This window comes from Anser cygnoides, chromosome 11, assembly GCF_040182565.1.
Source record: "Anser cygnoides isolate HZ-2024a breed goose chromosome 11, Taihu_goose_T2T_genome, whole genome shotgun sequence".
NCBI lineage: Eukaryota > Metazoa > Chordata > Aves > Anseriformes > Anatidae > Anser > Anser cygnoides.
In genome coordinates, this window is record NC_089883.1 from 18,762,396 (window position 1) to 18,783,237 (window position 20,842).

The following is a 20,842-nucleotide window of genomic DNA, read 5'->3' on the forward strand; positions in this document are numbered from 1 at the left end:
TTTGTCATTTTTATCATGAGCAAAATTTTCGTTCCTCAGCAGTCTTCATTTCTGCAGTGGTAGATTGATCAGTAGGTGGTGATACTGAGGCTGAGAACTGAATCGTTTGTTAATATGCTCTGTTAACCCTGAGAAAGGGCTGCTGAATTTAATGCTTCACTTGTACAGTTGGCTGCTGGTTTACCCGATGCTTTTCAGGCCCTGGGAGTTTTTAATGGTGTTAGGAAAAAGGAATGAGAAGCAGGTCACTGACCAGTAAGCTATAAACAGACTACTGCAAGAAGAAATGCTGTATGAAACAAGAGTTTGATGGTAATTATGCAACTGGGACTCCTTCCTTTCCAAACTGTAGTAAAGTAGACATTTCGCTATCTGTTATTCTAAAAACTTGGTAATTTATATTATGGAAAGAAAACTTAAGTATAAACACACTTGGCGTTAAGGAGTCTGATGTAGCTGGCTGCAAAACGACTGGGTTTTCACTCTGTTCTTTCAGATGTGTTGAGCAACTCTGTCCAAGACTACAAGTGTGGCCTTTAACTGAGAAATTAGTTGGTGTCATCCATCAAGTAGGTCTGCTTTTTGACATAAGGAAAAGGTACGTCCACTTTAAACACAGTGCTAGACTTCTTTGCAAATAACAATCTACCACAGAGGCCTCTGCTAGGAGCAGTGACCTGCTGTGATCGCACAGCTGGGAGGAGCAGCAAAAGCAGATGCTTCCCGCAGGTGGAGGTGGATCATTCAACAGAGACAACCTTGCTGGGGAGAATGGGAAGTGCTAGGGCAGAAGAGAGAAGTGCTTGCTCAGATGCAGGTGTGTTACCCACGTGCCTGCATGGCCAGCAAGTTTGCAGATGACCACAATGAGGGGGTGCAGTCAGTTCTTTGGTTGAGGGGGACTGAGCAGCAGCCCCCTGGAAGCTACGGGGAAGGTATAGTGGGAGACTGAGACACTAATGGCTACAAATTGAAAGAAGGGGGAAGTTCTGGATATAAAGGGAAAAAAAAAAAAAAAAGACAAGCTTTCGGACGGGAGCCTGCAGTTCTTGGGGAAGCTCTCAAGAAAGAATAAATGAGACCAGCAGTTGTATTTGAATTAGGGGAAATTGTTTTCCATCTCCAAGTTTTTAATTTAATAAAAGGAGTAGGGCAAGGGTTGTTTCTGTGCATATGGTTGTTTGTGTGGGGTTTCTGGAATATTTTCCCTTCACCAATACACTGGGTGATTGTACAGGCTGAAAGGTTGCTTTCTGTTTGGAGATCTGTGCACACAGTATGTTTTTTGAACTTCCCAATGGCTTAATTTATGTTGGAGAAAACTATGAGGGTATTAAAGGTAAGAGTTTCTGAACACAAGCTGCCGTAAGATTTGAGGATAAAAGAATTCTCTGGTTGTTTTGTTTTTTTTTCTTTACATTATATATTCACTGGAGCAAATCTGAAATGTATGGGAAATCAAAGAAAAATGAGGCACTGAGGACTGTAAACCTCCAAGTATTTTCTGTACTGGATATTAGTGCTGTGGTCTGTCCCTTCTGTGAAAGAAACACTGCTCATGAATATTGTTGATATACAAATGCAAGCCACCTCTTAATTTTAAGGATTCTGTAAACTGACTTGCTGGTCTCATGTATGTTTTTCAAACACTTTCAATCCCGGTTTTCTCTCTGAATGCCTTGCTCTCCTGGAGACTGAACCTAGGTATATTTAATGTTCTTATTTTAGAGTGTTGCTGTTCCAAATTAAGGACATGTGTGCAAAAATTAAATTCTACATCTGAAGGCTATTTACTGTTGCTTCCAGAAGTAAGGTGAGGGGAGCTGATTTTATTTTCTTTGGCAAGAAGGAGAATTCCATTTAACTGAGGCATATGGCTGTTTACTCAGGAGAAGGGAGTAGCAGAGAATGTTCATGGTGTTTCTGCCCCAGCTCAACCCTCTGCTTGCATCAGTTCGGTGGCCTATAGTTGTTTGGGTAGCTTGTTTTTCTCAAGTGTTGTGCGAGAACATTTTTCTCTTGAAAGTGTGAAGAATACCCAAAGCTTCAGAAAGCATTACACTAATCTTGGGCATTCTAATAAAATATTGGAAATTGATTTAAAATAATGAGTGTTCCCATCCCACATATATACAGATTGAAGCGTACCTAGTACAGAATCAATAGAAACAGGCAAACTTTTTGTTTTACCTGTTCCTGAAAGGTTTTTGTCTTAAGGTTAATTGTTTTAATTATCAAATAGGTGACAATGAGTTTTAAATACTATTTTAAATGAGCTTAAATGCCTTTAATCTCACGCAACTCTGTAGAAAGGAAAATAAATATGAGAAAAGTGGCAGAAGGTATTTGAGTAGAGTTTGGGTTGATTTCCCTCCAGGAGCCAAGCCATTTGGGAGAAATTCTTGGAGTGAGCATCTGTGCGCTGTGTAAGGTGTCTCTGGAGAAGCTAGGGTTAGATTTTCCTTCCTTTTTGCCTGTCGGGTTTGAGCGAGGCACACTGAGGAACCTTCCCAGGACCCCTCTCTTCTGGTGAGGGCCATGGCTAGTGCTCCCTGACTGCTTCCCATTTGGCAATCGCCATGAAGGACAGAAATTCGTAATTAAATGCTGCCATCTAGTTTGTGTGCTTAGAGATGCGTAAAGCAAAATGCTGTTTTATGTAGTACTCGGAGGGGAGTCGCTCCAGGAGCCCTTCTGGAAGCCATCCCGGCCACCCTTTTCCCGCGGCCGGGCCCTTGCCGCCGGAAGGTGAGGCCGGTGCCGCCGGTTGCCATGGCGGCGCGGGCGGCTGCGGGCGGGCCCGGCGGGCGGGATGGTGAGCGGGGGTTGCGGGCGGGCGGCCGGCGGGCTCCGGCAGGGTGGCCCGGCAGGGTCTGTCAGGGCGGCCCGGCGGCACCGTCTCTCTCTTGTCCGCAGGCGGCGGCGGCGGCAGAGGAGCGCGGCGGGCGGCGGCGGGCGGCCAGGCTGTGGGCTGCGGTGGAGCGGGAGCGGCGGCTGGACGAGGCCGTGCGGCGGGTGAGGGCCGCGCCGCGGGGCCGGTGCAGGCGGGAGGCGTTCGTCGCCTGAGGTCACTTTTGCGGAGCGTCCCGAGGGCGTGTAAAGCCGTTCAGCGGCGCGGTTCTGTAATTTGTCGTCTTCCAAATGCGAGTTGTGACGGGAACTGTTTGCCCCGGTCAGGACGAAGAGAAGAAGCAGCAGAGGGAGCAGCAGCTGGAGCAGGAGGAACGGCTGGCGGCTGAGCTGGCCAGGCTCAAGCACGAGAAGCTGAAGGATGAAAAGATGAGGCAGCAAGTGCGGGAGAACAGGTAAAGACTCGAATACCAGGTTGCCTTCTTTGAAATCTTCACCCATCAGCTGTTCCTATAAATCAAACTCAGCCTTGATAACGGTACTATAGTATTCAGCCTGTTGCATCTCTCAGTTGTTTGTTTGTTTTTCCTCCTTTAACGTAGTTTGGACTGAGCCTCAGATGCAGTAAGATTACACTGTGGGATGGTTTCTAGCAATGGAGAGGAGCTCTTAGTATGTTCAAATCAGATACACACCATTTACTATTTTAGAACAGGCTTTAACTTTTTGAACTTTGAAACTTTTCTTTTTCTGCTCTTCTGTTTGAGCAATGTTTTTTTTATCTAAAATCAGGCTTTTCCCCTGAGAAATAAAACGAATGTTTTGTTAAGATAGCAGTGTATCTTTTATGTAACTTCCTTTTATTGGTTGTATCATTGGCTTTCCATATTCTGTATCTGTTAAATTCCCGGTATATCCTTGTAATATTATGGAAAGGTTGAGAAGAACAGTAAATACAGTATCGTGCTCAGGTTTCTTATTTGTACAGATGTCATGGGTGAAAATGGTGATGAAGATAAAAGAAAACCTAAACAAAACTAAAACCATTTTCCTTTTCTGTAATACATTCTGAAGAAACGTTCCTAAGGAATTACTTATTTAAGCTTATTTTAAAGGTATTACCTAGACTTGTTTCAGAATAGTTAGGAGTCCTTTAATATATCAGTGGAAGAAAGGAGTTCTGTGACTTTTGCAGTGATTACTCTGGGTTATGGACAGGTTATATATTCCATTAAAATGTTTTGGGAACATTCTGGTAACAGCCCTTGTGTCTTTTCTGACTACTGCAGCTTTTGTCTCCGAGCTCTGCAGATTTCAGCTTCCTGAGTTGCTGCACATGCAAAGACACCAATGTTCTCCAGTGGTTTGGCTGGCTGGTTAATGTCAGCACTCATTTTAACTTTGTGTTCTGTTACTGTGGGCTGAGATTTCACACAAGAAATTTTGTTCTTGACCTCAATAGGATGAGAGATTTAGCATGTATTTTTAGAAATCTTTCATGAAAATCCTTCTTTTCCTTCCCTTTGTTGTACATACGCATGATATGCAATAACATATCTCTAATTTATTTGCACAGCTGAAGAGCATCATCTAATTTCTAGGGAGCTGTTGTGTTACTTAACCTTTATTGTGGATACCATAACAATGATCTACAGTATGAAACAATAATATTCAATAGCAAATGTTCATCAGTTTATAATTCTTATTGTAGCATTATTTCAAACCAGTTGGTATTTGTGGTTTAGTTTTTTGCCTGTTCAGTGGTTGTCTCATTGTTTCTTTCTGTTTGAGAATTTACATCATTTCAACTCCTCTAAAGAGATGTGATCTCTCAATATGCTTTCAGGGGTGGAAGGTTCTTTTTTTTTTTCCTATGGATACCTTGTAATAAGATGAACTTCTTTTTTTTCGCTTAGTCTTGAACTTCGAGAGTTAGAAAAAAAACTGAAATCTGCTTACATGAATAAGGAGCGAGCTGCACAGATTGCTGAAAAAGAAGCTATACAGTATGAGAAAATGGTAATTAGTTTCAGCGTATCCTAGCGTGTGGTTTTCAACCAAGTCCTATTTTGTTCTCAGAAGCCACCAGAGTGCTTTAACTTTTTGTATAGATTGTATTAAAAATTCTCTTTGAGGCTGGCCTTTTTATCTAGATTATCGCTAAGTTTAAGAATTCAGTGTATACTGAAATCTGTTTTTTGCTGTGGAGAACTGATTAGCCATAAGAAAAAGGCTTGCTTTGCCACTACAATCGAAGTAGTAGTGAATTAAGCCATGTGAAGGGATATAGTTTTTATTTCACTGTTTTTGTAATGTTTACTGAAGTTAAAACTATTATACGCAGTTTTGTGGTGAATCCTTATCTCAGAAGCAGATGGTTGAAAATGCTTTTTACTGTTATTAAACATAAACACGTCTGAGTAACTTCAAAAAAGAACTGTGAACTTTTATGTACATATAGGGTAATGTTGGTGATCAGGCAGGTGATTCTAATTACATTAATGTTTGATGCAAAATTTAAGTAAATTGAGTAATTAAGTAAATCCTCACTTTATTGAGGATGTTCTGTATAGTTCTGTTACATGCTGGTCGCTATGCCATTGTGAGCTAGTTTCACTCATATTGTGAACACTCTACTTGGTCTTAATAAAATATATGGCTTCCTTGAAGTATTGTTAGTTCTTCTCAAGTTGTTTCGATAATGGGGATTCTCTTCAAGGGTTCTACTGAAGGCATGAAGCATGTTAAGGCGCTATATGTGTTTGTGTAGAGGGAGAGAGAAAGATTAAGGTGGAAAACATTCTATTTTTGTAATGCAATATAATTCCTTTTATATACTGTGTAATTTTTCACTGCAAGTGGAAGCAAAAAGGAATCTTACATTGCTTTTTTTTCCCCTTGTAGAAACGTGATGCTGAAATAGCCCAAAAGATGAAGGAAGAGTATGAAAGGGTAGCAAAAGAAGAAAGTTCTGCAGAACTAAGGCGAAACAAGGAGAAAATAATGTATCAGCAAGAACTGGAGAAACAGCTTGAGGAACAAGACAGGAAGAGGCAGGATGCTTATGAAGAGTTTCTAAAAGAGAAACTCATGATTGATGAAATCGTAAGGAAGATCTACGAGGAAGACCAAATGTTAGTTACTTTGAATTTTTATTATTTTTAATTTAAACTTAAAACTGTATATAATTCTATGTGGAAAAATTAACTTGCATATGCCTATTTCATAGGGTAAGGGCCACTTCAACAAATTATTCCTATTCAAGAAAGATTCTCTTGGTCCCACTTTAGTAACAAGAGAGACAGTTGCATAGATTTTGCTGTGTAAGAGCCAGAATATTCTTGTCATTTCAGTCAATCTTGTGGTCTTGTTCCCCAGATACAAAATCCATTTTTTTTTTCAAGGAGCGCTTCCATTAGGACTGTCATGCTGGAAATGACTGCATATCACAGATTTCTACCTTGCCTCATGTCCCTACCTTTTCGAGATACATGTTAAAAATGAAATATGTTGTGTGCTATGTCTTAGGGCCATGGATAAGAAAGGAGTTTTGTGAGGGCATGATGGTAGTGGGATGAGAGTTTAGTATAAATGAATAAAAAGGTTCAGGGCTTGTGAGGCATTTGGGCTATTGGGCTTCCTTCTCTCTGTTGTTTGGATGGAGCATGTATAAAATAGAGTAACAGTAAGCACCTATGTGTTCAGTCTGTCCGGAAGGAAAGGTATTAAACATGAGATTCATTTTCAGGGATAGTTCATTAATTAGCATTTATAATTCAGGCATCTGATTTCCTGCTGAATGGGTAAGGAGAGTCATCTAAATCTTCATCTCTGGAATATATTGTTTATGATGAGCATATGGTCTGTTTAATGTCACTGCAGTATGTTAGATAGCTACTTATGCACTTTTTTTTTTTTTTTTACCTTATACAGGGAAAAACAACTGAAGTTCGAAAAAATGAGAGCAACTCAGATGCACATTGACGAATTTAAAAAAGAACAAGCTATCTGGAGGCAGAGGAAACAGGAAGAGATGGAAGAAGAAAATAAGAAAATCATGGAGTTTGCCAGCCGTCAGCAACAAAGAGAAGAAGAGCGGATGGCTAAAGTTCGAGACATGGAGGAGAAAAAGCATAGACTTCAAGCCATGGTATTGAAATTTGATATTATAAAAGATTATTTTGTATATTTCTGTCTTTTGTTCAGAAATCCTTCCTTCTTGTAATAGATTGCCCAGAATCTACAAAGAGAACAACGGAAGCGTGAAGAACTGGAACAAATACGACAAGAGCTGTATCTGGAAGAACAAGCAGAGGCAGAGAGGAAGAAGGAGATGGTAAGTGTTGGCAGGTAGCTGAAATAGTATCTTTGTACTGGGTGGGGGGAAATTCGCTTTGCCTGGACTTCTGCAGATACTTGTATGGATGTTTTGGCACTTGGCAGATACCGCTTTTTTATATGTAGTACATGTCCTCTGTTTATACGTGCATAAACTGTTTAAGGGAGAATTCAAGTGGAGAGGAGTACTGCAACTTTGCCATTATTCCTGCGGAAGATTTAGGTTAGTGGAGCTGGTCTGGATGAAACTTTAGTAAAATAAAAACAGAAGTGTATATGCAGAAAAATATAAAATTTATGGATTAGTTATGGGTAAACTAACCTAATTTAAACAGACCAGATAGGAAAATTTTAAGAGAAAATGAAACCACTCGAATTGCTGATCTAGAAAATAAGTAATAAGGTGAAAGCTGGGGGACAGTATTTTACCCAGTATTCCTCTGTCCATTAACTTCTGATGTCTGTGTGATGGAGCAGCTCTCCTTTAGTCTCTGGGAATTGTCACTACAGCCATGACACTTACAAAAACGTTTTTGTGAGAGTATATCCCATATGCAGTTCCTTCTGCATCTGAGGATGCTCTTCAAAGGCCAAGTAACTCCCATTTCCAAAACTTTTCTTCTAACAGTGCTGGCAGGGTAATTTATGGATGGATTTTTATTTTTTTTTTTACACTTTGGATTTTGCAAAGTCTCCTGTGTTCATCATGACTTTGGGATGGTTTTGAGGGACTTCCTTTGGCCCATTTTAGTATGTGAGCTGCCTCAAAGCAAAAAGCTCAGTTCTGACAGGTTTATTAAATTAACTGAATTTCATAGAATCATAGAATGCTTTGGGTTGGAAGAGACCTTAAGGATCATCCGTTACCACCTCCCTGCCATGGATGGGGACACCTCCCACCAAACCAGGCTGCCCGAAGCCTGTCCAGCCTGGTTTTGGGCACTGCCAGGGATGGGGCAGCCACAGCTTCTCTGGGCAGCCTGTGCCAGTGCCTCACTGCCCTCATAGAAAAGAATTTCTTCCTTATAGCTAATCTATATCTCCCCTCTTTTAGTTTAGGGCTGCTACCCCTTGTCCTATCACTACACCTCCTGAGAAGGAGTCCCCCTGCAGCCCCCTGTAGGTACTGGCAGGCTGCTGTAAGGTCTCCCCAGAGCCTTCTCTTCTCCAGGCTGAATGACCCCAGCTCTCATTCTGTTGTTTCTTCTTTCTGTTCTGGCAGAAAGTGTCTCTCTCCAGCAGACTGTATTTCCTAAATGTACCATGCCGGACAAGCAGTTTGTATGTAAACCTCGTTTTTGGAGGAAAAATTCTGTCTTTTGAATTTCCTTTGCCATCCCTAAGGTATTTGTTTTTCTTTGAACCACGAAAACAACTGAAGGTTTAGGATACTCTCATGGTCCCCTTTATACATTGTCACGCTTCTTCTTAAGGTAAAATCAGTAACTTGCAAGTTCAGGTTTAAGCTACGCAGTTTAACTGCTTGCTTTTTGCACATCCGTTTGCTTTTTCCTGCCTACTTTGTCTCTCATCAGATTTTAGATAAAATCTAACACAGATAATAAGTAATCCTGTTATTCCTAGGGAGTTGTTCAGGAGGAATGTCTTGTTGACCCACTTCATGCTCATGGAGAAAAAGTTTCTTTTTTTTTTTTTTGGACTTAATTTTGACAGTCTTAAGACACTTGCCAAACTGGTTAATACTGGAGACCACTGTTAAATATGGAATGCTTGCTCCACTCATGTATGCTAGAAGGTAGCAGCTACAGTAATTTTTATCTGAGACAAGTCAGGTAGACTGGCTGAAGTTTGAATTTTCCAAAGTATTTTCAATAAATAGCATTTTATTGAATTTCCTTTATAGGCAGAAATTGAAAAGAAAATAAGGCAACGTCTAGACTTAAAGCAAACATATGAAGAGCAATTTGCTTTAAAGAAGATAGCGCGACAAGCTATGCAAGAAGAGGAAGAAGCCTTCAGACAACAGATGTTGGCCAAGTTTGCAGAGGATGATCGCATTGAACAGATGAATGCTCAGAAACGAAGAATGAAACAGCTTGAACACAAAAGGGCTGTGGAAAAACTTATTGAAGACCGTCGCAGGCAATTTATTGCAGATAAAGTAAGAGAAATGTTCAGTTTTGCTGTTGGTCTGAGCCAAAACATTTTAATACGAGAATACTTTCTCTATCCTGTGTAACAAGGCTATTGTTACAAGGGAAAGGTGACAAAGGAATTGCAGAGAAATGGTTGAGGGCAGGAGGTGGAAAGCAGGCCTTTGTTTTAGTTTGCTGACAAGAAAGAAGTCTTTAGAGACAACTTTTTACAGCTGAAAAGATTAAAGCCTTTAACAGCTGTAGATTGTGGTATACTTGACATGCTCTGCAAATAGCTCTTCAAGAGCCATATGCTCAGTGATACAACTGTTGCCCACTTCAGCCTCCTTCATCAGGCAGTACTGCTGATGATATGTAAGAAGGGGAAAACTCAGCCTTGATTTCAGATAAAGTATTTCCGGGTAGCATCTGAGGAAGAAAAAGCTTGGCATAAACTAAAAACCACCCATGGAATGCTACGCTGTAGTTTTGAGACTGCACGCGCAATATGAACTGCAATTTCTAGTCATCGGCATAAGAACACAGGCCTGGTTTTCCTTTTGCTGGACTAGAGCAGTGAGGCAGGAACAGACTAAGTCAGCTGAGAGTCCACAAGGAACCAGACCTTGACTTACCAAACTTTTTCAAAGGACTTTTAAATAATTTAACTATAGCCCAAGTCTTGGTATTCAGTCTTCTATTTTGTCTGAGACTTTTATTGTAGTTATCACTTACTGTTGAAATAGTGTCTTTTTACATATGCTTTTTCATCATTTTCAAAGTAGTTTTCCCATGACCAGGAGTTAAAATTAATTCAAAGTTCTAAGTTTACTTTATTAAAAAAAGTCTCCATAAGTATAGTATATATTGGTGGGAAATAAATGTTGACAGAGCTGAAACTCAATGGTTAAGAAAATTTACTTCTTTATTGTAGGAACGTGAAATCGAAGAAAGGCAGTTAGAGGAGAAAAGACGAGAAAACATTCGTCTAATTGTTGAAGAAGAGAGACAGAAACTCTTGAAAGAGCACGCATCTAAATTACTGGGTTATCTTCCTAGAGTAAGTGAACTGTATTTGAAATGCTTTAAATGATTTATAGAAAAAAAATCACTTTTCTCTTGGCTAGTTCAAAGGTAAGGTTGTATAACTGTGTAAATTACCTGAAGTCAGTGGGTGTCCTTGTGTCAGCTCTCACGTGTTCAGCTTTTCTGAATTAGGCAGCAATGAAAAATACTCTTTATTGCTGTATCACTGCTTGCCCTATTGATGCATACAGAGATTGTTGAAAGCTTCTGCAGTCCTTTTTGCCCATAAAAAGCTTTTGGATATGGAATGTAAGTTTTTAAGTAAGGCTCTTCCAGCTAGAAAGGCGTCCATTGTATCTAAAAAGCCTATTTGATTCAAAATGCCTGTTTCACTCAAAATGGATAAACACCGAAGTTCTGCCTCATGTTGAAGCCTCTGATACAGCTGTAATTCATAATGTTTTTCTAAATGCTGCAAGATACGTTCTGTGGGTCATACGCATTTTAAGAAAATGAAAAAGCTGCTTATTAGAAAAAAAAACAACTGCATCAAAAACTTCAATAAGATTTAATGAATGTTTCATGTACTGGTGTTAACTTATTTTTTCTTCAGTATGACCACTAAAATTAGGGTTAGAGATTTTGATTTCTGGGTTCCAGTGCTTCCCTTCCCCAAAACACACTTAGCCTTCCAAAGCATAATTCCTGTTCAAGTTGTTCAAGTATCACTTGATTTCTGAAATAATTTCTTTGTGTAGGCTAATTTCAACACAACTTAAGGGGCAATAAAGACCCAACTCAGCCAGTGCCTCTTTTCAGTGTAGTTGCTGGGCCGTTCTATGTTAGCACTGACTGCAGCAATTAGAAACTCATCCACTGAAGTTTGTTGATGGTTTTCAGAGCTGTTTGTTTTTAAAGATAGTACTGGCACTAGGGATAGATAAAAGCTTTACAACTTACACAAAAAGATCCATAATCATCTTTTTAATTTGTTTTATCTTCTACATGTGTTTCTTTCCCCTTATTGCAGGGAATACTCAAGGGTGAAGATGACATTAAGCTGCTTGGGGAGGAATTTAGGTTGGCTTTCCAAAAGAGAAGAGAGAATGCATTTTCTGAAGAGGGATGAAATTTCCACAGTCTCCTCTCCTGGTTTGCCACTAGATGTCATCTGATTTCTAATGAAAATTTCTGTTGATGTTAACAGCAAGGAGCTCCTTTTTTTTTTTTAACCAAAAAAGTCTCCATTTTAAGACTGGAAGATCGGATGGACAGCGAGTTTTATTTAAATGTGTATTGTACCTGCATTTTTCACCAATAAACTGGTAGAAAATTAAGTTGTTATTTGTCAATTACACAGGACATTTGAGTTTGGGTTGAAGCAATGTTTAAAAATACTTTCTCTAGCAACTGAACAGAACCCTAAGACACTGTAAATTCAGATGGATATTTCATAATGGACTATAACATCCCAATGCACTATTTTTTTTTTAATGTAAAGATTTATCTATATTTGCATAACACTATTAAAATACTAATCTAAATGTTTCTCCTTACAAATGGTACATCTGAATTACTATTTCATTGCTAGCTCATGTTGCTTTGCTAGTAGGATCTAAGGAGAGAGAGTTCTCATTCTGAGGTCAGAATCACTTCATACTATTACTTCTGTATATAAACTTACTGTTTGTGTGTCGCGTTCCTATTAAGTTGCTCTGTGGGAAGAATACAGTGAAATAGCTGAGGTTTGACAAAGATTCATGCAGCCAGGACTGACCTTTATTGCTCCCCTTCATTAAGGTACACAGCTCACATTTTTATCTAGTCCTTGATTATAACGATGCCATAATAAAATCTTCAAGGAGATAATGCCAGTAGGGCACCTGTGAATATGGAGCCATCACTCCTGATGGTATCCATAAGCAGCAGCTGATGAGCAGGGACAGAGTCAAGTATTTTTACTTGGACTAAATGAAGTAGAAATTTTGAACAATACAACTGTATCAGATTTATAGAGTCATTCATGATACTGAGGGGCAATTCTCATGTATGTTTTTGCCACTCACACTGTAAGATGAACAACTGAAACAAGTTATGAACGTTTTCACAGAAGAGCTGTTGCTGCTTAAACCAAAAATCTGTTGCAGAGAACAGACAATGATGATTTCCAAACATGTTTTGAAAAGGACGTGACATTTTTTGTTAACTTATTTCTGTTGCAATAAGGAATTTTCTAAGACTAAACACTGACTTCTCTTTGAACTGAGCATTACCTTATCTAACAAGCATTTCTGAATACTAAAAAAAATGATAACAGTTCCCTGGTTGCAATCTTGCTTGCATTCTCTGTGCCTCTTTGCTTACCACAGAAGGGACAGTTTGGCTTCAAACTTCACAATTTGTATTTCAAGTGATACTGCAACATATGCTAGCAAGCTTTTAAAAGTTAAATAATTTCAACATAAGCAGAAATCAACAAAAAACAAATCACTGATTTGTTAACAAACATTTTTAGTGCCAAAAGGCTGTATCATTTGAATTCTATTTCAAACAGGTTTTTTTATTGAATCAATAATTTCCCCAGTCAAGAGCTTTCATGAATTCCTCTTCAGTAAAAGAAAGCATCTTAGCAGCTTCAATGTGCATCTCGAAAGAAATAAAAGAAATCAGGATCAGAAGACAAGCTAGTGCGAATGACTAATATAAAGTCCTGCATAATTGAGATAGCTGAAAGGGGCTTCAAATTTGTTCATATTTCCTGTGAAGTTCTCATTTTTTAGTGTAAGGATATTGCAGTTAATTTTATGCTAAATAATGCAACTTCACCTCTAGTAAAATGGGATCAGTAGTTTTTCTTAGTTCTTTGTATTACTTTAAAAATATGTTTTAACAGAGCATGGAAATTACCAGAAAACTGACAACTCCCATGACCTCTAAAAAAACATCCAAGAAACTGTGTATACATTCTTTCAAGCTGATCAATATTCAGCTAACTTTAAAGCCAAACACATCATTGATTCATTCACAGTACTAATGCTTCTAAAATGCATGATTTAATGTTAAATGAATATTTTAGTGAAGGAATACAGTAGCAGTAACAAATAGCATAATCAGCATAAAACAAAGCATAACATTAATACACCTTGAGAGATATCTGAAGCAGACTACTCTGTTACATTGCCCTGTATCTGGGGTTCATTATGGCATGTATATATAGGATATAGCATACATAGGATACTTTAAATGGAACATGGAGTGGAACAAACAAAACTTTAAAACTTATTACAAGGCTATTTTCTGTTTTAAAAGAATGTAATTGCTTGGAAGAACGTCATCCAGGTGACTGCGGAGAAAACACGTACTAAATGGCCAGCACATTTACACAGAGCTACCAATCAGACGCAGCAGCCAGGAAGCCCTGCAAGCTCACTGGGTTGCAGCTGCCGTCACAGCATATAGCACAAATATGCTATATGTCCTCATCCCCACACTGCAATATCCTCTCATTACTTACCAGCATTTCAAGTGGCAAAGACCATGTCCCATCTAAGGAGCTCTTATTCAGAATGCAATTTTATAATAGCATGGCTATGTTTTAAAGAACAGGAAACAGGTCTGGTCTACAAGGTATCTGACTTTTTCTCTCTATACAGACACATTGTCAGTTCCAAACAACAAAGAAGCCTAAGCAATTCCCACTGATAGTGTAACACCCTCCAGTTCTGTAAAACCCAAACTTCCCTAATTCCTTTTTAAAACTAGGATTTTCTATGAGTTTCCCTCTTTCAAGGCAAGCAGAGAATGGTCTACAGAGTCCAATTTGGACACCAACACCTACTTGCTGCCAGCTGCAACTCATCCTACTAATTTTTTTCCTTTATTTTTCTTCATGTAGTAGCAGCGTATCGTAGCATAGCGTCACCTCCAGAATAGCTGTACCTTTTGTACATCTTTGTACATGATGCACATGATGTACATCTTTGTACAGATGCTTTGTGCATCTCCCTGTAAGTAAATACTACACAAATGACCCAAACTAGGTTTTCCTCATTAATTCAACAACAGGTTGATGTAAAATCAACCTGAAGGTCTTCTGGTGACTATGTATATTGGCCTCATGAGAGCATTAGTGCACTTCCCAGCTCCTTCTGCTGCCAGGTATAAAAGGCAGTGTTAGCACCATTTTCTTTCAGGTTTTTCTACCTGTTGTCTGTTCTGAAAGGCCAACAACTAACAACATCCTTTTTCTGTGAGTATATAACGTTTCTAATAACAGAAGATAAGTGGCTTTCTCTACTATCTGCAGTTCTGTTATGGTATTCATATTTTTAAAAACTGTATTAAGTTTTGTTTCTTAAGCATTTTAAACTATTTTTTAAAAATGTATGGTTTATCTGACACTATGTTTCTGGCTCAAACAGAAACACCGTCCCTGAACATGCATTTCAGTGGATTCACGTTCCAGAGGACAATGAGCTAGCTCATGTACATTATCTTTTGAGTGAATGCTACATTTTGTTGTTGTCATTCTCAAAATAACATTAAAGAGCTAGAAAGGCCAGACAAGGCTAAGCTAGTAGTATTTCTGTTAGATGAATTCCCAAGATTTCCTCTCGATTCTTTTACTGCCAGAAAAACTCTTCTACTGGAAGTACATGAGCAGCCCCAGTTGTACTTATTCCAACTCTGTCCTCCTTTGTCCTGTGTTGGAGATGTATTCCAAATTCAAGGGTGTATTTCCACACTGCAGTTCTCCATTCTTAGGATAAGTATGTGCATTTTGTTTTATGAAGTTGCCACTTCATACAGGGCTGTTCTTTCTCTTTGGAGGCTCAACAACTTCATGAGTGTGTACAAAGTGTCTGGTGATCACTGCAGCACTCTGAAGGGCAAATGTTCTATTTTCTTATCGTAAAGGCTAGCCCTTCTAAGATGCTTCTGCTCAACAAGTCACCACTACTTGCTTTCTTTAGCTGACAGCTGTGGTTTGAGTGCAAAAAGCAGAGCCTTAACTCTATCACTGATACTTTTCTTTCTACTACGCTGTGCAGTTACTTGGATTGATAAAGATTCAGCAGTGAGCAGGAGTGAACCACTCTACCAAGTTAAGAAGTTATCTAGACAATTCTGAAGTGCATAGCTCTGCAAACCTTCCATGCAACATCAGAAGGAAAACTGATACAAGTAACAGCATGTGAACCTAATGCAAGTCCTTTAAGGGAGAAGTGTCTCAGAACTCTGAGACCTAAATGCATTGACAGTAAGGGGAAAGACTTTCTGATTTGGGCAACATCTCTTAATATATCTTCCTTTCACTGTAATTTGCTTTCATGAAATCATACAGGTTCTTTCAATTTGTTCCATGAAAGCTCATTTGATAGGTATATGCTGAAAATGTATTTGGACACTGCAGAGGGGGTAAATACATTTTTCAAAGTGTTTCAGGAACAGTCTTCAACAGTGATTCCATTCAACATGAATTTTCAGCAAGTATTCTACTACCTACTCTATATTCAATTTCAGCTTCACATACTAAAAAAACCTGAAACCAGTAGCCCCTGTTCTTCTTTCTATGCCCTCAGAGAGGAAGTGAAGGAGATATTAAATGAATATACAAATGACTTTCAAAATAAGGCTAGGTGCAAGTGCCACGTAGATAGGAAACCCATATGGCCATGTACATGTCATTGTGACTCCAAGAATGCATTATATTCCAGGAGTTACAGAAGGATGTAGATCAACTCCCATCCTTCGCTCTACTAAATTCACACCTAGGCTAAATACTCTTCCCCTCACCCACTCCCTTTTTTTTTCCTGACACACAGGGAGATCTGCACTTGGGCAGATTTGTACACGTGTACAAAGAAGCATTATTAGTTGCAAAGGATGCACTTAGAGAATCCAGGAAGAATGTGAGTCTGAAATGTAATGCCTTAATCCTGGGAGGGCGCTATATTACAGCTAATGATATGCAAGTAATATGCTGGAGGAAAAAACAAAAAAACCTCACATGCTAAAATGGATTCTATTGACACAGCCCTGCACGGAGCTGATGTTACAACCTGAACAATATTTATTCTTGAACAAACAGATATTCTTTGTCTCAAAGCTCGTCAGTAGTAATCTTTTACCATAACAGGATACGTTCCAAATAAGGAATGGAGTCAATGCAAAAGATGACCAGCTTTTACTTTAAAGAAAAATGTTAGCAACATGTGCTAATAAAAGCTGCTGTTCCTTTGTATTCCAACTTCCTGGTCTTGGGGCTCTAGTTTATGTGAGTACATAACTTGACAACAGACAAATTCAGGTAAGAGTTATCTGAAATACAACAGTACTTGTGTCCTTACCTTTTGTCTCTTTAAAATATCAATTAACTTGAGCTGCTTTTTGAAACCTGCAATTAGCTCTCCTTTTTCTTTCTGCAGTTTCTTGTTTTCTGTTTTTAATTCTTCAGTTGCTTTGAGTTCTTGGTTAACTACATCCTACCATGGGAAGAAAATGAGAAATGGATTATTCATTCAAGTGAAGCTTTAACCAGAGAAACTTGGCATAACGTAACAAGTGACAAACAGTAGCCACAAATAACATTTCAGAAAAGAGAATGGATGCATCAAAATATTCCCTCACTAAAACTTAAGGAAATAAAAACTTAAAAAATAACATTTGCTGGCTCCACTGAATAAATAATACAAGATAAATTAATAATGTGGTTTGCCTGTGTATGTATTAGTTGTGTATGTGTACTTCCCCCCCCCCCTTTCTAGGTACATTTATTATCAAAAAAAAAGGCAAAAAAATGAGAGGCTATAATTTTCTTCTAGGCATTTCTTCCTCCAGCAGTATCATCACAGATAAGTTATCAAGTCCCTTGATGACTTGCTGTTAGTTACTTCTGGGATAGTCTATAAAGGACGCCGTACTTTCAAAGCTGATTTGTCTCATTCCAGCAATATTAAGTAATCACAAATTGAAACTTTCTTCTGAAGCACTGTACCTTGTTACTTTGCTTCAGTTTATGCAGCTCCACTTTATATCTCTCTGCTTCTTCCAAGGCCCTATTTAAGCGAACCTCTGTTGCACTCTGCCTGGTTGCAGCCTGCTTTTGTACATGCTTTAAATTCTCTAGTTCCTATATAGGAAGAAAAGGTTAAAAACAAACGTTATGAATCATGGTATTGTAATGAATACCATACAACCAAGACATTTGCAGCAAGGCTCATCCCTGAGAACTTAGCGGACTTCTGTGGCCTGTGAATAGAATCAAAGACCCTTAATACCAGTGTTATCCCCTTTTTCCCTCCTCCATTTAAATCTAGAAAAGGAGATTTTTAAATCTTGAAAAGTCTTTCTAAGCTCTCTTTTAGCATTCTCTTAGAGTATTGTGGAGCTGATCATGTAAGACCACAGGATTGATACAGGAGACCACTGGTATGCCCAGTCTAAAAAAATGGGGGAAAAGTGCTGCCATGTTCAATCTGTGGCAGACTTTAGAACGGTGGCTAGTATTCGCAACTGCTTCTTTACCTCTTTTTCTCACAGCTTATCACATGTAATTACAAACTAGAAGTTAAAACAGCCTACCCTGATGCCTCAGGGTAGTAACTATTTCATCTAGCAGAAAATAGTTCATCCAGTGTTTATGGCAACAATCAAAACAGTTCCCTCTTATCTCTGATGAGAGTATTTCATAGTGCTGTAAAGTGGGGAAATAAGAAAAAGAGACCAAGCTGAGAAACAGAGTAATGAGATTGAAGATCAGAGAATACAGATAAAAGACAAAGTAGAAGAAATAAACAATTCTGGCAGAAAGAGCACATCTTGTCATTTGTGAAAAAGAAATATCAAATTTTGGGTACAGAAAGATTATTTTAAACAAACTGAGGTTGGGGGAACGTCTTATTTTTAACCCTTTACCCTTAGGCACTCTTGTTCTGAGCAGTTGTTCCATTTCCTCAATTCCACACAAGCTGTTGTGGTGGTTACTTTAAGTAGCCATCAGTTATCCAAGAAATACACTTTAGTATGCTTATATCGTACCCAGGTAAACATCTAATTGACAAGTATACCCAGAAAAAAAAAAATGGTAAATTATGACTGGACTAGGTCTTTCTGGGAAGCTGGAAATCTTCTCCAACATGGATGAAAAGAGGAGAGCAAGCTGCATCTCACTAATTCTTCAAAATGGTATTGGTGAATGTACCACCCCAGCAGCTGGCAAAGACGTTGCTTCAACATTTTTTATTTTGTTGCTACCCCCATCCCCCAAAAAACACTTGAGAGAAAATGTTTAACATTAAGACTTTCTTCAAGGCAAGCTGTAAAATCCCTGCATAAAGTCTTCAAAGGATTAAGAGCAAAAGTTTGGTGTTTCCCTGAACTTTATGTAACATTATAACTAATGTGAATTAACAAGGGGGAGAGAACATAAAGGAAATATTATTCTTCTAACTAGGCAGCAAACAGAAAATGGTGATAGTGCTTATTAGATCACCTAGACGGGGGCAGATGGTTAGAAGAAGATAAGAGTCAGTGAGACCAGAGAGCAGAAGAATGAAATGTAGAAATAACAAATTAGATACCATGTTTCAGGTAAATTGTGAAAACTTGGTGAAACTCTTTGCCTAGGTACATACAAAAGAGCAACTGGGAGATTAATGAACTTGTATAAATTGCTGAGAATCTAAGCAAACTTGGCATAACACATATCACAACTTGGTCTTCTATTACTTATGTCATAACAGAAGCAGTTCAGACAACTACCAGCTGGGTGTCGCATAACATGCACAGTTACAACACTGGGATATAGAGAGAAGTGAACACCTTTGTAAACATGTTAAGATTTTTGTTTGCTAAGGATACTGAAGAGACTTTAAAAAATAAACAAAATTGTGGGTTTTTTTTGCCTTCTCAGTACTTTAAAGCACTATCACCATTTGTCATGACTGTGTCTGATAAGTAACCTAGACAACTTCTAGAAAACCCAACCTATTAGGAATAACCAAAGTGTGGTTGGTAAATTCAAAGCAAAGATAATGGAGGAAAGAGACCATATTTTGGATATGGTAGCTGTACAGCAGATGTGAATAAAATTTTAATTGCAATGGATGTATCTTAAACGGTGGGATAAATTTTCTAATTGCGAATATGCAAGAACCAACATACATTTTCCTGACAGAATCAACAGTCAAGGTATGTACTTAAGTGAACTCACAACCTCCAAGTATCTGTGCAGGAACTACACACAAACTTAGTACATTTTAGTTTTAAAATGCCAGAACTTCATAACACTAAGATGAAAGAACACCTATACAGTTGCATAGTACAATATAATGGAGGTATAATGAGGCTTTGTTAAGCTAAAGGTTGCGTTCTGCTTTCCCCACATTCCTGAGTGTAACATTCTCCTGGTTATATTACATACATTATACAATACTATATGTAGTACAGCATTTTGATGTCAACCTCTCTAGCTCTCAGTAATTAAAGAAAAACACATGCTGCTCTTCGATTAAGTTCCAAACAAACAAAGCTGGGTATACAGGCCATCTGCTGTAACTAGGCACGTATACAATTTTGCATATGCGGCCTGCAGTAGGAGCCAGGTTAATTTTGATACATCCAGATTGGAATGGCTGATTTTCAAATAGTCCATTTCGAAGAACAAAGTGACATCCTTTCCTCTACCTAGCAGAGGATACTAAAATGAGCTGCAGCTTTTTTTAACAACTACAACAACTACAATTAAAACCAGAAAAATACAATTTCCCTGTATTTTCAAGATTTCTTTATGGCTTTGACAGCAGTTTCTGAGAAGGTGGTTTTGTCTCCTGCAGATCTTTCACACAATTTAATTTTAAAATATAGAATATATGATAGTAGAAACAGAAGAAAAACAATTAACAAAATGTCATTTCTTCTTTCTACAAAGTGATTAGACCATATTAAAATACATTTTCTAAGACTTAGAGATTGAAATGCTAATGAGATCGTTGGATACAAATTAGTAAAACTAGACTGAAGAGGGTGATTTGATGTTTTTTTTCCCTTTCACGAGATAAATGAGACTAATATTTGCAATACCTTTCCTAGTGCAATGACCTCTTGTTGTAATCCTTCACTTTTTTTGTTTGCTTCTTGTGACAACATTTTGTACTTTTCATTCTGAGACTGTTGCATGCTGATTGTTCGTTGCAGTCTAGTCTTTTCTTCCTCAGTATCCTTAAGCCGAGATTTTAAACTCTGATTTTCATCATCCTGTTTGACAGCAATCAGCAAAAACAAAACCAAAATTAAAATGTTGCAAGGAAGCAGTAGAATATTGTGATAGTAATATTTTGTAAATAAAACTACAAGTATATATATTGTAGATATAAGGATAATCATTTTTTAAATGATGTTATTTTAAAATGTTTAGATGATGATAGATTTCACAACACTTTGGAGACAAACTAAAGAAACAACAGATCAATTTACCAGAGCAGTACTTCAAAAAAATATTTTTCTGCTCATCTAATTTTCTGCAGTCTTTA

The 20,842-nt window shown here is 38.3% G+C and overlaps 2 protein-coding genes across 7 annotated transcripts in view; one reads left to right on the plus strand and one right to left on the minus strand.

The window, feature by feature from the left end:
• TEX9 (testis expressed 9) overlaps positions 1 to 20,842 on the minus strand; it is a 41,291-nt gene that overhangs the window by 5,146 nt on the left and 15,303 nt on the right. For 3 of the 4 annotated variants that reach the window (XM_067003887.1, XM_048060217.2, XM_067003888.1), the window contains 3 exons: positions 20,394 to 20,567; positions 17,308 to 17,442; positions 16,661 to 16,795 (listed from right to left, as the gene is read on the minus strand). In XM_067003887.1, the coding sequence (XP_066859988.1) occupies positions 16,661 to 16,795; positions 17,308 to 17,442; positions 20,394 to 20,567 (444 nt within the window). Of the gene's footprint in view, positions 1 to 12,849; positions 12,957 to 16,660; positions 16,796 to 17,307; positions 17,443 to 20,393; positions 20,568 to 20,842 lie in introns of those variants that run through there. The other variant, XM_048060218.2, reaches the window with a different exon arrangement.
• Positions 797 to 11,647, plus strand: MNS1 (meiosis specific nuclear structural 1). Of its 3 annotated transcripts, XM_048060214.2 has the most exons (11): positions 1,053 to 1,813; positions 2,664 to 2,748; positions 2,917 to 3,015; positions 3,178 to 3,305; positions 4,767 to 4,869; positions 5,755 to 5,984; positions 6,784 to 7,000; positions 7,079 to 7,186; positions 9,053 to 9,310; positions 10,219 to 10,344; positions 11,341 to 11,647. In XM_048060214.2, the coding sequence occupies exons 1-11, from the start codon at positions 1,632 to 1,634 to the stop codon at positions 11,437 to 11,439; spliced, it is 1,635 nt and encodes a 544-aa protein (XP_047916171.1). In that variant the 5' UTR covers positions 1,053 to 1,631; the 3' UTR covers positions 11,440 to 11,647. The 3 variants fall into 3 exon arrangements, with proteins under 3 accessions (XP_047916172.1, XP_047916171.1, XP_047916173.1); XM_048060215.1 differs by lacking the exons at positions 1,053 to 1,813; positions 2,664 to 2,748 and adding an exon at positions 797 to 817; XM_048060216.1 differs by lacking the exons at positions 1,053 to 1,813; positions 2,664 to 2,748 and adding an exon at positions 2,797 to 2,815.

Excerpts from the sequence above, each read along its gene's own strand:
- MNS1 (XM_048060214.2), top strand. The coding sequence starts at position 1,632 with ATGTATGTTTTTCAAACACTTTCAATCCCGGTTTTCTCTCTGAATGCC. Across the intron at positions 4,870-5,754 it reads CTATACAGTATGAGAAAATG|AAACGTGATGCTGAAATAGC; the intron begins GTAATTAGTTTC and ends TTCCCCTTGTAG. Across the intron at positions 10,345-11,340 it reads TACTGGGTTATCTTCCTAGA|GGAATACTCAAGGGTGAAGA; the intron begins GTAAGTGAACTG and ends CCCTTATTGCAG.